We start from the raw sequence: 16,666 nt of genomic DNA, 5'->3' as shown, positions 1-16,666 counted from the left end.
ACTCGCTATTATTAATCTGGAGGAATCATGTTTGTGCTCTCAAAAGAGTAAATAAAATTTATAAGTATTATCAAAGATAGTTTTTATAAGATTCGAATTCTCACTTTATTGAAATAAAGTGCGGGAAGATCAGTAAGAATTTCATCTCAGTATGGAATTTTAGAAATACAATGGCAGATTGTGAATAATTACAAATGTAAACCAGTCCATTAATCCATACAAGGCCAGATGTGGTGGTCTCTTTATTATGGAGGCACCCAATAGGTGGGGCAATTTAAAAGTTGTTTAAATAAGGCTGAGCCAAATTTAGCAGAACTGTGAATTAAGTCAGTTTCTACACTTTCAGTGTCTTTTTGCCGAGTGGGACCAAAAGTAAACTTTCAGTTTTGTGCACAGAAAAATCTGACTTCTTGACCGCTGGCTTTAATTGTAAAATTTGATAACTGTTTTCACTGTACTTGGTGTTTTACATTTACTAGCAGCCTTCGTCTGGCTTTTAAATGTACAGAAAAAATGGCTGAAGGGAACACCAAACGTTAAATTTAAAAACTGCATAGAATTTTACTCTGCAGAAGAACTTCATAAAAAAAGTTATTACGTATAACAAAATTACAATGAAATAAGCAATATCCCTTAATACAAATATTAATTATCCTAATAAATAAATCAACCAACTTCCCTTTGCAAAATCTTAAGAAAATGGTATAAAGGAGGTTAAGAACTTTGTTTCCTAAAAAAAATCACTCAAAATTTTTCAATATCTTAAAAACAGTGAAATGAGCAATAAATAACATTAAAAGAATACAAAAAACAAAAAATTCTGAAAAGCAAAATATAATTAATGATATTTTATCTTATATTTTCAAGAGAAAAAACATTACAATAAAATAAGCTATATCCCTTAATACAAATATTAATTATCCTAATAAAACAATTTACCAACTTCCCGTTGAAGAAAAAAAGTCATGCAAAACTTTTCAATATTGTTACGAATTTGCTATTTAAAAAGCTAATGTTAGTTCAATTATAAATTAAATGGTTTTATTTCTCGCGCAGTGCAGCGCGTGACGAATATTAAAAGAAAGCTAAGCCGGAAAAATTAAAAATACAAGAGCGCGGGCGTTAAATAAATAAATATCTCTTTTTGATTTCGAGAAAGTACTGGAAAATTCTAGCGCGTGATTTTAAAATCTTATAAAAGAAGGAAAACATCTCAGTTCGTAGTAGTTGCTTGCTTAGTTTGTTGTTGTTTAGAAAACTGCTCTTGTTGATTGTAGCGAATTCGCGGATTAGCATTCTTTAGCTGTTTTGAATTACGTTCTATTGGATATTTGAGTAGTTAAAAGATAACTACTGTGAGATATTGTAATACTGCATGATAATTTGAGAAAATTTAAGCATTTTTGTTGTGATAATAATAAATTTTTGTTCATTTTTCATCGGACTTGTGCATTCATTTCATAACGAGCCCGTACGCACGCAACAATTTTTGGTGTCAGAAGTGGGATTTGAATGCCAATAACAAGAGGGATGGAAGAACAATTGAGAAATAAAGTGAAAAATAAAGTGCATTCAAATAATTGTACAAATGCATAAAAATTTTACTTTTAAGCATACTTAAAATGATACAAAAGAACTGAACATTTATTACAAACTGGAAAACATATATATTAATTCAGTGTACTGTAAAACAAATGCTGAATGCAAGTGTGTACAAGGCACAATTAAATATAAACAAACATACGCGGATAATAAAAACAAAGGTCTACACGAGTTAAGAGCAAAATTTTAACGTAGTATTTTAAAATACTTTGCATTTTCTTTTACATTATTGTTAAGTATTTGAATGCAGGAAACTGTAAAGAAATATAGTTTGCCATATGTGCATGTTCACCCCAAGACCTTCAAAACAAACTTGCATGTGCATTGAAGTTATATTTAATTTTTCAAGAAACAGGTTTTAAATTTTTAAACATCTCCTCTCCATAATTGAAGACTTCTGTTTGTGAAATCAGAAACACATTAATAGAGAATCTTAAAATACACATATGTAAAGATCGTGAATTATGAATAAAAGTAAAATGAGTTGTGTTTTTCCGAAATGGCAACATCAGAAGATGTTCTAAAGGTCCAATATAAAAATTTGTACTCGCTATTATTAATCTGGAGGAATCATGTTTGTGCTCTCAAAAGAGTAAATAAAATTTATAAATATTATCAAAGATAGTTTTTATAAAATTCGAATTCTCACTTTATTGAAATAAAGTGCGGGAAGATCAGTAAGAATTTCATCTCAGTATGGAATTTTAGAAATACAATGGCAGATTGTGAATAATTACAAATGTAACCCAGTCCATTAATCTATACAAGGCCAGATGTGGTGGTCTTTTTATTATGGAGGCACCCAATAGGTGGGGCAATTTAAAAGTTGTTTAAATAAGGCTGAGCCAAATTTAGCAGAACTGTGAATTAAGTCAGTTTCTACACTTTCAGTGTCTTTTTGCCGAGTGGGACCAAAAGTAAACTTTCAGTTTTGTGCACAGAAAAATCTGACTTCTTGACCGCTGGCTTTAATTGTAAAATTTGATAACTGTTTTCACTGTACTTGGTGTTTTACATTTACTAGCAGCCTTCGTCTGGCTTTTAAATGTACAGAAAAAATGGCTGAAGGGAACACCAAACGTTAAATTTAAAAACTGCATAGAATTTTACTCTGCAGAAGAACTTCATAAAAAAAGTTATTACGTATAACAAAATTACAATGAAATAAGCAATATCCCTTAATACAAATATTAATTATCCTAATAAATAAATTAACCAACTTCCCTTTGCAAAATCTTAAGAAAATGGTATAAAGGAGGTTAAGAACTTTGTTTCCTAAAAAAAATCACTCAAAATTTTTCAATATCTTAAAAACAGTGAAATGAGCAATAAATAACATTAAAAGAATACAAAAAACAAAAAATTCTGAAAAGCAAAATATAATTAATGATATTTTATCTTATATTTTCAAGAGAAAAAACATTACAATAAAATAAGCTATATCCCTTAATACAAATATTAATTATCCTAATAAAAAAATTTACCAACTTCCCGTTGAAGAAAAAAAGTCATGCAAAACTTTTCAATATTGTTACGAATTTGCTATTTAAAAAGCTAATGTTAGTTCAATTATAAATTAAATGGTTTTATTTCTCACGCAGTGCAGCGCGTGACGAATATTAAAAGAAAGCTAAGCCGGAAAAATTAAAAATACAAGAGCGCGGGCGTTAAATAAATAAATATCTCTTTTTGATTTCGAGAAAGTACTGGAAAATTCTAGCGCGTGATTTTAAAATCTTATAAAAGAAGGAAAACATCTCAGTTCGTAGTAGTTGCTTGCTTTGTTTGTTGTTGTTTAGAAAACTGCTCTTGTTGATTGTAGCGAATTCGCGGATTAGCGTTCTTTAGCTGTTTTGAATTACGTTCTATTGGACATTTGAGTAGTTAAAAGATAACTACTGCGAGATATTGTAATACTGCATGATAATTTGAGAAAATTTAAGCATTTTTGTTGTGATAATAATAAATTTTTGTTCATTTTTCATCGGACTTGTGCATTCATTTCATAACGAGCCCGTACGCACGCAACAATTTTTGGTGTCAGAAGTGGGATTTGAATGCCAATAACAAGAGGGATGGAAGAACAATTGAGACAGCTCATTACTGATTTTGCTGCTTTCCAAGAAAAGATGGAAGCTGGCCAAACATCTTTTAAAGAAGAAATGAAATTGGGCCAGGAATCCCTCAAAGGAGAAATGAAATTGGGCCAGGAATCCGTTAAGGAAGAGATGAAATCCCTTAAAAATGAGATGAAAGCAGGTCAGGACGAAATGAAAAGAGAAATTACCTGCGTAATAGAAAATAAATTTGAGGCTATGGAAGGCAGAATAGACGCGGTTGAAACTAAAGTTGGACATATAGAAGAGAGAGTTTCTGCCGTCGAACAACAAATTGATGATAGGGTTTCTGCTGCCGTCGCCAAAGAAGTTGACAGCCTAAAGAAGTGCATAGCGACGGTAGAAAACAATTCTGAAGGTTTTAAATTTTTATCGATGCCTGCTCGTTCCGTTCTGAAACTATCTACATATGATGGGAAGACCTCCTGGCAGGTGTATAGGACACAATTTTCTATCGTTGCGGATGCGAATGGGTGGGATTCCCAAGCTAAGGCCTGTCATCTCGCCGCTTCTCTGAGAGCAGACGCAGCGGATATCCTGCAGACGCTTCCCGAAAATCAAAGGCTAGATTTCGAAGCTCTATCCGGCGCTTTGGAGCTGCGCTTCGGCGAGAAATGTTTAAAAGACTACAGCAGGCTCCAATTAAAATCTCGTCAACAGAAGCTCACCGAAACGCTTCAGGAGCTCGCCACGGATGTTGAAAGGCTGTCACATCACGCCTTTTCAGAGTGCCCGACAGAAACAAGGGAAATCCTGTCCCTGCAGTATTTCATCGATGGCATCCGGGACCCTGAAATACAGAAAGCACTGCGAATGGCGGATGTTAAAGATCTGAAAAGCGCTTTAGTGTATGCCATGAAATTTGAGGCAGCCCAGCAAGCCACCCGTCGAGACCGCCATCCAGTCAGAGCTGCTCAAGTCCAGGAGCCAGGGGATCAAGTCACTGCTCGTCTAGACGATTTAACTAGACAACTGAACGCCTTGAGTCAGAATATTGGTGACAAGAAACCGACCGTAAAGTGCTGGAACTGCGGTGCTGAAGGACACATCCGACGAAACTGCAGAACACCCCAGGGCACGGATGCTAAGACCGCTCCTAACAAACAGCAGGGAAGCTAATTAGTGGCCATCTCGCGGGGCGGAGGTTGCCAGATCATGAAAAGCCCCAGTTTAAAGCGCTTCAGATTTCTGCAGTGAGAGGCGGCAGTAATGGACTTTTCATAATAGGACATATTAATGGAGTTCCCTGCAATATGACGATAGATACAGGAGCCAACGTTACCATCATCCGAAAAGATTTGGCTCAACAACTGGGAAGCAAACTTATCTGGACGCCGCCCTGCGTTACCCTACAGACTGTGTCCGGTGAGAAGATCAACATCGATGGAAAAGTAAATGCTAACATCACGTTTGGAAGTGCCGCTTACCATCACACGGCATATGTAGCAGAGATCACTGATTCTTGCATACTCGGATTGGACTTTCTAAGGAAATACAATTTTTCCTTGGACTTTAAAAATAACGAATTGCATTCTACATCTGAGGACATAGCGTTATTTGGAGTCAATGATGAAGTTAAATCTGTCCATAAAATCATAGCACAAGACAATATCACAATACCGGCAAGAACAGAAATTTTACTTCCTGGATCCATAGCCGAAAACAAAAATTTCCGCTACGGCGTCATAGAATATCCCAATAACTGTAATAGCCCAAAAGGAGTACTAGTAGCCTCAACACTCGTCGACCTATCCAGAACGGTTATCCCGGTGAGAGTCGCCAATGTAACTGAGAAGGGGAGAATTATTAAGAAAGGTGAAGTGGTTGCAGCATGTACTCCAGTAACCACCGTTGAAAGAAAGAGTAACATCCAAGAATCCGTGTCCTCAGAGAGAATTACATCGGAGTTATTGCAGAATGCGCAATTAAACGATGAAGAGAAGAATGCTGCCGATCGCGTTATTAAAGATCTTCAAGTTGTTTTTTCCCGCTCGTCTTCTGACGTGGGTCGAACTAGTTTGACACAACATAGAATAGATACCGGCGATCATCGCCCGATCAAGCAACATCCAAGGCGTCTGCCGTTTGCTAAACAGGAAGAGGTGCGAACACTGTTAAAAGATATGGAAGAAGGCGATGTCATCGAGCCTTCAACAAGTCCATGGGCATCTCCCATCGTTCTCGTCAGAAAGAAAGACGGCTCAACAAGATTTTGCGTTGACTATCGCCGGTTGAATGAGGTTACGAAGAAAGACAGTTACCCTCTTCCTAGAATTGACGACATTCTAGACACTCTTTCTGGAAGCAAGTGGTTCTCAACGCTTGATTTAAAGAGTGGGTATTGGCAGGTAGAAATACACCTTCATGACCGAGAAAAGACGGCATTTACTACGGGACAAGGGCTTTGGCAATTCAAGGTGATGCCGTTTGGACTGTGTAATGCGCCGGCAACATTCGAACGCCTCATGGAGACTGTTTTGAAAGGACTTTCCTATGAAGCCTGTCTGATATACCTGGACGATATCATCATCGTCGGAAAGAGTTTTGAAGAGCATCTAGAAAATCTTAGAAAGGTGCTTCAGAAACTGAAAGAAGCCAATCTAAAGCTGAGTCCCGCTAAATGCAAATTGTTCCGAAAGGAAGTGACTTACCTGGGACATGTCATCTCTGCAGAAGGTGTGCGCACGGATCCTGAAAAGGTATCAGCGGTTAAATCCTGGAAACATCCCGAAAATGTCCATCAGCTGAGAAGCTTTCTAGGGCTTTGCACCTACTATAGGAGATTCGTGAAGGACTTTTCTTCCATCGCAAGACCCCTTCACAAGCTGACAGAGAGCAACCAAAAGTTCTTGTGGACAAAAGAATGCGACGATGCATTTAACAACTTAAAGGAGGCTTTAACATCTGCTCCAATCCTGACGTATCCTCAGCACGACCGACCATTTATTCTCGACACCGACGCGAGCAATGAAAGTGTCGGTGCTGTTTTGTCCCAAGAAACAGACGGCCAAGAACGTGTAGTGGCGTACTGGAGCAAGTGCCTGTCTAAACCGGAGAGGAATTATTGTGTCACCAGGAAAGAGTTGCTCGCCATAGTCAAAGCTGTAGAACAGTTCCATCACTATCTATACGGCAGAAAATTTCTGCTCCGCACCGATCATGCATCATTGACCTGGCTTTTAAATTTCAAGAATCCTGAGGGTCAAATAGCCAGGTGGATACAGAGACTCCAAGAATATGACATCACTATCCGTCATCGTAAGGGATCATCACACGGAAACGCCGACGCCCTGTCTAGAAGACCTTGCCAAGAAAACTGTCCATATTGTTCCAGGGTGGAAGCGAAATACGAGCTGCTGACTCCGGTCGCAAGACAAATTACAACATCAACATCGGCTGATCGAGAACCGTGGAGTGATGATGAAGTCAGGAAAGACCAGCTGGAAGACCGCGACATTAAACCCATAATTGATCTAATGGAGTCGTCAAACAGAAAACCTACCTGGCAGGACATTTCTATCTGTAGTCCTACAACCAAACAATATTGGGCACTCTGGGATTCACTTCACATTCGAAACGGCGTCTTATACCGGAAATTCGAATCGGATGATGGGAAGACGTTCCGATGGCAGCTGATACTTCCAAGATCCCGCAATCCTGATGTCCTTAAAGAACTACATAACAGCCCTACGGGAGGTCACTTTGGAATAATGAAGACCTTACAGAGAGTTCGTGAGCGCTTTTACTGGAATAATGCAAAGGATGACGTGCAAAAGTGGTGCCGATCTTGCGATGCCTGTGCAGGTCGGAAAGGACCTAAGAGACGCAGCCGAGGCAAGCTGCAACGTTACAACGTAGGGGCGCCTTTTGAACGAATCGCCTTTGACATCCTGGGACCTCTGCCACGAACTGCTGATGGCAACAAATACATACTCGTTGTCGTTGATTACTTCACCAAGTGGCCTGAAGCTTATCCTATTCCTGATCAATTTATTTTAAGTTCGTAAAATAGTTAAGTGCCTACATTTCATGACGATGTGAAAATGGAGTGTGCAGAGTAAAATCTCGTTTCCTATAGGCCATTATGTCTCAAAATGACGCGATTTCGTCACAAAACATAAAATAAAAAAATTTTTAATTCGAATTTCGAAAAAAATCGCTTCGAGGTGCACTGGCTCTTGTCTAAATGCACCTATCTACCAAATTTCGTAGCCGTGAGTCTATTAACTTACGTGCAGCGCGAACGAAAGACACGCACACACAGACAGACTCTTTCTTTTATTATACTATGTAGAGACTATATTTTTCAATTTTAATAAAGTTATTTTGATGTTTTATGTATTTTTGCCTTGCCACGAAGTGTGAACTGAATTAACTGAATGAGAAATATATATCTAATGAAATTCGAGGAAATAAGTTTAAATTAAATGCAGCAAAAACAAATCGTACAAGGAAGTCATGTGGTAATACACATTCGATTTTTTTATAAAGCAATGGAAATATCAATGCAATGACATTAAAAATTTAATATGTTTTTAAATTAGTAATGGAATTATATTCATTTATGTACTCTTAATTGCATTTATTTTTATACTAAAAATTAGAATTTTAATCGCACTATTTGAGAAAAAAGTAACAAAAAGTGGTAGTTTGCATACTACATCATTACCAAATAAAATATTTATAAATACTTTCGGATTGTTTTCCCTTCCATAATACAAATTCTTTAGTTAAATCCTTAAATCAAATTTCAGGTATAGTAAGCATTAATTACATTAATCTACATTCCATTACCAGCAATATTCTTATATTTTAAGAAGGATATGTTTCTGAGACATGTTACTGTATTTTGAACAAGCGATGAACTAAAGTTCAAAAGCTTGACAGGTCTAGATGATATGAAAATTTCTTTAATAATATCCCAATTTATTGAACGATGATCGCTAAGCAAATCTTCGACTTGATCGACACTCAGTTATTTAAAGTAAATGATCTAACAAAGCGAGTTTCGTCTTCGATGTATTCTATCCCTTCATTAAACATCTTACACTACTCAAAATCTCTTACGCTGAATAAAATATTGCCTTCAAAAGCATTTTACAAAGTTTCAAAAACTTACCTAGCGGATTTCCATTGCGAGGACAAAATTTCACGCAGATTCTTTGCGATAAGAATCGCTATTTTGGGAAATTTCCAAAGGAAAAATTCTTTATTCATTAAAAATTAATATATCTGCAAACGATAAAAGAAAATGAAATGCGAATTGTTGCCACATGTCGATGGAACTCGTCAACTTCTGAAAAAACTTCGCAAACGAATTTTGGACGCTCGCATTTTAAATTATTCATTCTCAATATTTTGATTCCAATGTACGGAAATGAATTTTAAATAACAAAAGTAAAATGTAAATCCACTGCACTACAGAAATCTATAGAAAGCATAAAACGTAATCTGCTGTGATTGCTATGAGCAATTAAGCTGAGAATGGCTGCATATGAATTGAAGAATTTTTCATTCAAAGCAATTGAGGAAGTTTCCAAAATTACGTAATTTCCTACTTTTTCCAAGAAAAAGAAATGAAATCTTACAAGAAATCCACTTTTTACTCTATCTTGTGTTCCTAATTGGAAAACTAAATTTGAAAAAGTTGTAGTACTTATTGCTGAGTACTTCTTTCGTTGAAAATTTGTTCACATTTGTTCACTAGAAAGCCATTCTGATTTCATCTCAAGTAAAAATTTTTAATTGAATTTTATTATTTATTTATTTCTCAAAAAATAGAGACATGATTTTCAGAAATATTCAGAAAGGGAAAAAAGAAAAAAAAAGATTTCTGGATTAGGTTTTTGTCATTTTGCTCCATCTACCGACTGTATAATATCGTTCATTTATTAACACAACATCTATAACACCTTATATCTATAAAACAACATCTTACATCTCCTCTCATAAAACAAACTGTTCAAAGTTCTATCAATTTCACTCGTGCAGTCAACAGCTAAAAATTAGACAGCTCGCGAAGAAAATTGTTAAACTATGGATTTAGTATCCCACATTCGGGTTCCTGCTATGCGTCGACCTCGAAGACATTATTCTACTCTTGACATCATAAAAAGAACCATCATCGTAAATAAGCCGAAACCTGAAAAGAAGTACGAAGGGAGAGGGGAAGATTGTGTGCTAAGGACAATATTGAAAGGAAACATCTTAATTGTCCATCTTTGCACAATAACATCGTCAACAGTCCCTTCTATATTTCATCTAAAACGAAAAATATCTTCAATCTTTAACAGTTTTGGAAATGTTCATTTCATCTTAAAAATAGCATTTACTGAAATAAAAGTCATTATTAGGTGGAAACTCACAGTTCGGTTATCAGTTGTATCACTTCAGGTTAAGAACGTCATAATCAGTATTATTTTATTCATCTTCTTCTGCTTGAGTCCATTGTTTTATGTATTCAGCGCATGTACTTGTTTTAGTGGGTCCTTCATGATCTCCTTCTTTTACAACATCATAGGAGTCATTATTCTTTATTTTGACAATCTTATACAAGCCTAAATACTTTGATTTTAACTTATTGGTCCAAATTGCGTCCTTTTGATTGCTACTAAATCATTAATTTCATAACATTTTGAAGAACGTCTTCGAAAGTTATATGTTTTCTTATTTTCTTCTTGTACCTTAAACATTTGTATTTTCGCATCTTTTCGAAGCTCTTCTCCGTAAGTTTCAAAACTATTTTGAATTTCTGCGTCAATTATTTCTTTTCCAGAAGTATAATCAGTATTTGCTTGAAAATTAAAAGCATTTTGTTTGCTTACTTCAGATATAAAATTAACAGCTGATATTGCTTTAGAAAGTCTTCTTTTGGGGACAGAAGATTCTTCAAGAAACGCCTCTTCTGTGACGTTGTCTTATGTTTAGTTGCTTTGTAAATTGATGTTGAAGTCGCACTAGATGGCGTTGGAACAGCATCAGCACCACACAGGTCTCCCTAATGTTCCCAATCATCAGCATTAAGAATTTCTCGCAACTGACGACAACCTTTCTGATATCTTCATGAGTGATACACATTTTCCTTTCTAATTCTGCTTGTTTAGCAAATAATCTCTTCTCCATAATTTCCCTCATGCAATCTTTTTCTAAAGCTAGCATTTCTTGCATGTTCAGTTTAACATTTTGAACTTTATTTTCTTTCTCAGACAGGATTTTATCTTTGGTGATTGCTACTAAATCATTAATTTCATAACATTTTGAAGAACGTCTTCGAAAGTTATATGTTTTCTTATTTTCTTCTTGTACCTTAAACATTTGTATTTTCGCAGCTTCTATTTCATTCTTGGCATCTAATAGTTGTTTCTGTAAAATTTCTACAGCCTGATACGGAAAGTTTTCTTTCCAAAGACATAACTTGTTCTTCATGAACATCCAAATCCAATTGTAAAATAGATTTTACTTGTTTTAGTTGAACACTTTCTTTATCTCTTATATCTTCTGGGTATCAGAGATATAGGTTTGTTATCTTTTAAAATAATATGCATTTCAGAATTAGTATCTTAGGCTTGTCTTCCTTTAAGTTTTTCAGACATACCAGGATCCAGGATGGAAGTTTGATATTTCTGTTTCACCTGCGCACACTGAGCCGGTTCTTGGTGGTTGTATTGGTTACGCGGTCAGAGCGGACAGTGGCTACAGTGGACACGTGAGAGTAGCTAGGTGGACAGAGCGGACATTCTCGCACTTATTGTGTTGTTTTCCTAATCAGTCATATGTCATCTATTGTGTAGTTTCGAGCTTTGCACCTGCTGTAGAGAAAAGCCGATACTTATAATAGAAAATGTCTTTCTCATTTTCTCAGTCGATGTTTGATCCTTATGAAGCGTGTATGTCTTTTTTAGCGTCGAAAAAAAATCTGCGATGGAACCCATAGCCATTTTAAAAAAATTACTCTCTACAAAAAAAGAATGTTTAGTTGTAGATGATTACCCACACCGAAAAAATAAATTAGGAATGAGTTGGGTATGTGTAAAAGAAAAGACACATCGTTGTAAAGGAAATGTAAAGAGAAATTTTCAATACAAAGTACTGAAGAAAGTACATATACGAAGTACATTTCTGCGTGCCCAACATTACTGAGAACGAAGTTAAAAGGAAGTTAGAGACTTGCAGAAGAAAAGTCCCCCCCCCAAAAAAAATCAGTTCCCGTTCCCCATATATTTCCAAAACTACTTTCAGAATTATATCAAAAAGGTTATGATTTTATTACTAAAATACCGGCATACTCCAGTGCCAAGACTGTTTTATGTAAGGAGAGGAGAAAGGCTTTGGGAGCTATCCTAATTAAAAGGCTAAATATTGACAAATTAAATACATAAACTGATTCAAAAATTTAAGTTTCTCGTTTGAATATTTTGATCAATTTTGTGTTAGTTAATATTTTTTGTATTTTCCATATATTTGTATTTTCCATAGCTGTCACTGATATTACTTACTGAACCAACTCACAGAACATTTAGAATTCGTCTGCAATTTTCATCAAAACAGATAAATTCAAAGTGTGCAATTTTGCTGTTTAAGTTTTAGTTTAAAATACTAAAATTCAAACAAAAAATGCCTACAATGTTTAAATTGTAACATGCATTATTTTGTGCTTTTGTATTTTAATATGTTTGTTTATATTTTTAATATGTGTTTTTGTTTAATTTAAAAGGGTCAAAATTCAAGCAAGTAAATTTACACAATTTAAAAATTACAGTAAGCATACTTGTCTTATTTTATCTTAAAATTCTAAAAGTTAAATGCTTACAGTTACATTTAAATATTTCTAGTAGCTTTATTTGCCATTTTTTCCCCTTAAATCTTTATTTCATGTTTTATATTTATTTTATTTTTGTTTGAAAAGTTTTAGTTTAAAATACTAAAATTCAAACAAAACAATGCCTGCAATGTTTAAATTGTAACATGTTTTATTTTGTGCTTTTGTATTTTAATATTTTTGTTTATATTTTTAATATGTGTTTTTGTTTAATTTAAAAGGGTCAAAATTCAAGCAAGTAAATTTACACAATTTAAAAATTACAGTAAGCGTATTTGTCTTAAATATTTTATCTTAAAATTCTAAAAGTTAAACGTTTAAAGTTACTTTTAAATATTTCTAGTAGCTTTATTTGCCATTTTTTCCCCTTAAATCTTTATTTCATGTTTTATATTTATTTTATTTTTGTTTAAAAAAAATCTGAATTTCAGCTTTAAAAAAACTATTTAAAAATTACTAGTTTATTTAATTTAGTTTTTTTGTTTTAAAATGCTAATATGAGCCGGAAAGTTTTATATGCATCAGAAAAAGAAATATGTATTTATATAAATTTTGCAGATTAGAAACCTTGGAAGTTCTATCATTAGATGAAAAAGAATAATTCATTTATTACATAACAGTAAATGGTTTAGAAACATGTAATTTAAATCAGAATTTTCCGAATTCATTTAGTAGGAAAAAAGTCCATATCAATCATGAAATTGGTAAATTATCAATTGTAAAACAAGTTAAAAAAATTAAGGAAATGTCGTTTTCCAAATAATTCTTATTAAAATTCTGGATTGACAGTCTCGTTAATTCACAATAAGGGGGAGGACAAAGACCACAACAAAGTTTTGTTCACATCTAATACAGCAAATGCTTTATTGTGTGCTGCTGCAAAAATAATCATTAACGGTTTTTGTAATAAAATAGTAACCATAATAATACAACATACTACGGAATCATAGCACCCATATAGTGCCACCTATTCCAACTGGGCACAAAAATAAGAAAAACTAAAGCAAGTCACAATTTTTTTTTCTGCTGTAGCATTTTGTGAACCAAAGTGGTCCTTTCATTTATATCCAACAATTTAAATATTTCCATACATTGGTAAGATTTACATTTTCATACATTGGTCAAACATTAACATTCAAGCATATATTACTACAAACTGACAAAACAGCAGTGTGTGTTATGAAGCATTTCAACAAAGGTGTGTTTCTTCGTCACACACGTATATACATACATAAAAATATCTTTCTACATTAGTAATAATAATATTATTGCAAATAATATGATTCAGCATCATAAGCATAACAGTATTTTTTTAGGGGAACAGCTTTAGTACAATACATTAAACAAAATGGTCTCGCAAAACAGATTTAATTCATTAATTTGAATCAGTTTTGCCAGCAAAGATTTTTAAAAGTAGAACTGAATAAGATATATTCTCATGTACTTTTAACTCAATGAATGTCTGAATTAATATAATTTATAAGTATAATATGGGCATACTATATATGTAATATATACAATCCCTTTGTTTTCAAATAATTTTCAATCTACAACTAAGTAGTTTTTGAAGCAGCTGTGTGATGCCATTTGTAATAAGCAAACTATGACTCTAATGATTGTATTCCACAAAACATAGAATTTGTTATTAATAAAATAAATATACTTTAAATAGTTTTTGACACACTTCAATCTGTGTATCGCTTCATTATGAATAAATAAATTTCTTAAACAATTTTTGTGTTAGATTAATATACAATAACAAAGTTTTGTAAAGTAGGGAAGAAACATAGTAGAGGTTTTGTGGATTATTTCTCTAAAATCCCAAGTATTCAGGAATGGTACTTTCACCTTTTATAGATAGAACTAAGAACAGCTGTACATTGACAGCAAATTTCGTGTTCAGTACTGTAATTAAAAAATGAGTTTAGATGTTGCAATAAATTTTACTCTTCACCATTTAACATGTTTTGATAAATTCTATCTAAAAGCTCTCAAAAAATTGTCCATGGTGTCACTTCACTGGCTTTCTTTGAATTATAAGCAAATTTCAGAATTATTCATACCCTACCCCAAAACATACATTTTTTTACACTTCAGTTCGTGAATTTGTAATACATTTTCTGGTATTGGTCTGAAGGTTCACGTTCCTGCACAATGAAAGAACACAACACTGCACAGAAATCACCTCTTCTTCTAAAATGCACTTTTCAGAGAGTTTTTTTTTGGGGGGGGGAAACTTTCTTTTTTTCTCTTAACCACAGTAAGTGTTTGACAGCAGTTTTCGTTGCCTTTTTATGTTTTCCTTTATTCTTTCTATGATGTGTTGGTCTTCAGAAAAAGATCGCGACTGCAAAAATGCTGGAATGATGGATAAGAAGCCATTGCTAGGTGGACCAATGGGAGCACCTGATTTGGTAAGATCACGCCTCATCATCATTACACGATCAAATCATGTGTAGGGCGCCATTGACAGTTTACACATCTGGGCGGACGATACGAGCTTGACGACCTTCCCATTCCAACAACAGTTCACCTAAATTCAAAGGAGATTCAAATAAATATTTAATCAAAATTTAAATAAATACTCATTCATTCATTTAAATAGAAAGAACAAAACGTTATTAACAGAAAATTGCTAACGGAACATTGTTAACGGAACAGTGTTACATAATGAAACACTGTTACATAATGGAACATTGTTAATATTGTTATTTAAATTATTAACTTTGCTTATGACAGAAAATTAAGATATTAGCTGAGAAGCTAAATATAGAGATACTGCAAGAAAACTTGGAATATCATTAGGCTTACCAGAAGTCCTCTTTTGACTAGAAATGATCTCGTCTGGCGATGCGGTGCCTGCCTCTCAGCCAGTTATTCATATTTTTCCACTTATGTGTTTAAATTTTAAAAGTCCAGAATACACTCAAATGATATTAATACAAACCTAAAAGAGCTTACAACATTCTACAATGCATTCATTATTACACTAAGGCACAGAAAGAAGTTTTGATGGAGCAGAACCTCTTATATGGATATACAGCAGTGAATTAACATGGTCTGAAATTGAAGCTTCAGGTGTAATTAAAAAATGTTGTCTAAATAAACAATTAAAACACAACTTTGAAGCTTTAGAACAGCCATTTTATTTTATTTTTAACAATAACAATGGTAAAGCAAAAACTGGTAACCATGGTAACGCTTTACGACTGTGCAGATAGTCTCGCAGACGAATACAAAAATTTTAAACAAGGTGAAAGCATTAATGAAGTTCCCGCAAATAACGCAATAAGCATGGATCATCCTTTTGATAATTGATTAAGTTGATGATTGCAAAGGCTTTTTGGCTAACTAGTTTGAAAATTTGGAACGGGATTATTTGGGAAAATAAATACTGAGAAGATGGATGGATATTTTTCGGGCATTTCAAAGGAGTCTGATGTGTACACCACATTGCTTCCTTGTAAATATTAAATTATGCACATTTTTCTTGCATTCCATTTATACTTAACCTAAAATTAAATTAAACCTACTTCGTCGATAGCACATAAAGCAAAATAGAATAAATGCATTCTTTAAAATTCACTGTATTTATTTACCATAGAGACACCCTGGAGCTAGTTTCACTTAACAGCGTTACATTTCATTCATTTTATAACTCGGAATGCACAAAAATGATATCATCTCAAGAATTAAATTATATTACCTGAAGAAATAAATTATATCATCTGAAGAATTACATATTTTGCCTAGGCTTTGTGTATAATGCATAAACATTCTATAGAATGACAAATGCTCTTTATTAAAAGATGTTCATTCCTCAAAAGTACAAATGTTATTTTGAAAAAGTAATGAAAGAGTCCCATTAAAAATCTGTCATTCAAAATACGTAAAAAAGTAGCGAGATGAATTTGATACAACATTATAAATTTGTATTTTTTATCTGGTCGAGACTGGGAATCAGTAAGACAACAATCTACCTGACAACGGAAATTAATTTCAGAAATAGTCATAAGTTTCACAACAATGCCCTTTATTAATAACTTTTTGTTTTTTCCGGCAGAGCTCACAAAGGTGGTTGTACAGTTCAGTATCATTTATGTGCAATGTTTTTGTATTTGGTTGAAAG

The 16,666-nt window shown here is 33.8% G+C and overlaps 2 protein-coding genes and 1 long non-coding RNA gene across 14 annotated transcripts in view; 1 reads left to right on the top strand and 2 right to left on the bottom strand.

The window, feature by feature from the left end:
• LOC146999030 (transcription factor unc-3-like) overlaps positions 1–12,714 on the bottom strand; it is a 95,546-nt gene extending 82,832 nt beyond the window's left edge. Inside the window, exon 1 of one of the 4 annotated variants that reach the window (XR_015039920.1) lies at positions 944–1,020. Coding sequence is in view for 2 of the 4 variants with exons in the window: in XM_085812266.1 (XP_085668392.1) it covers positions 8,839–8,936 (98 nt within the window). In the remaining 2 variants the exon portion in view is untranslated. Of the gene's footprint in view, positions 1–939; positions 1,021–8,838 lie in introns of those variants that run through there. The other 3 variants (XR_015039919.1, XM_085812266.1, XM_085812268.1) reach the window with 3 other exon arrangements.
• The window catches only part of LOC146999028 (inositol polyphosphate-5-phosphatase A-like), a 206,397-nt gene that overhangs the window by 36,374 nt on the left and 153,357 nt on the right, over positions 1–16,666 (top strand). The window lies entirely within an intron of this gene.
• LOC146999029 (uncharacterized) overlaps positions 13,372–16,666 on the bottom strand; it is a 51,157-nt gene continuing 47,862 nt past the window's right edge. For all 9 annotated transcript variants that reach the window (XR_015039925.1, XR_015039924.1, XR_015039930.1 and 6 more), the window contains one exon: positions 13,372–15,070. This is a non-coding gene — a long non-coding RNA (uncharacterized LOC146999029). The remainder of the gene's footprint in view (positions 15,071–16,666) is intronic.

This window comes from Stegodyphus dumicola, chromosome 2 (assembly GCF_044657685.1).
Source record: "Stegodyphus dumicola isolate Sdum_Otavi_A_Nest chromosome 2, ASM4465768v1".
NCBI classification, from domain to species: domain Eukaryota; kingdom Metazoa; phylum Arthropoda; class Arachnida; order Araneae; family Eresidae; genus Stegodyphus; species Stegodyphus dumicola.
This window is presented reverse-complemented; position numbering and strand designations above follow the sequence as displayed.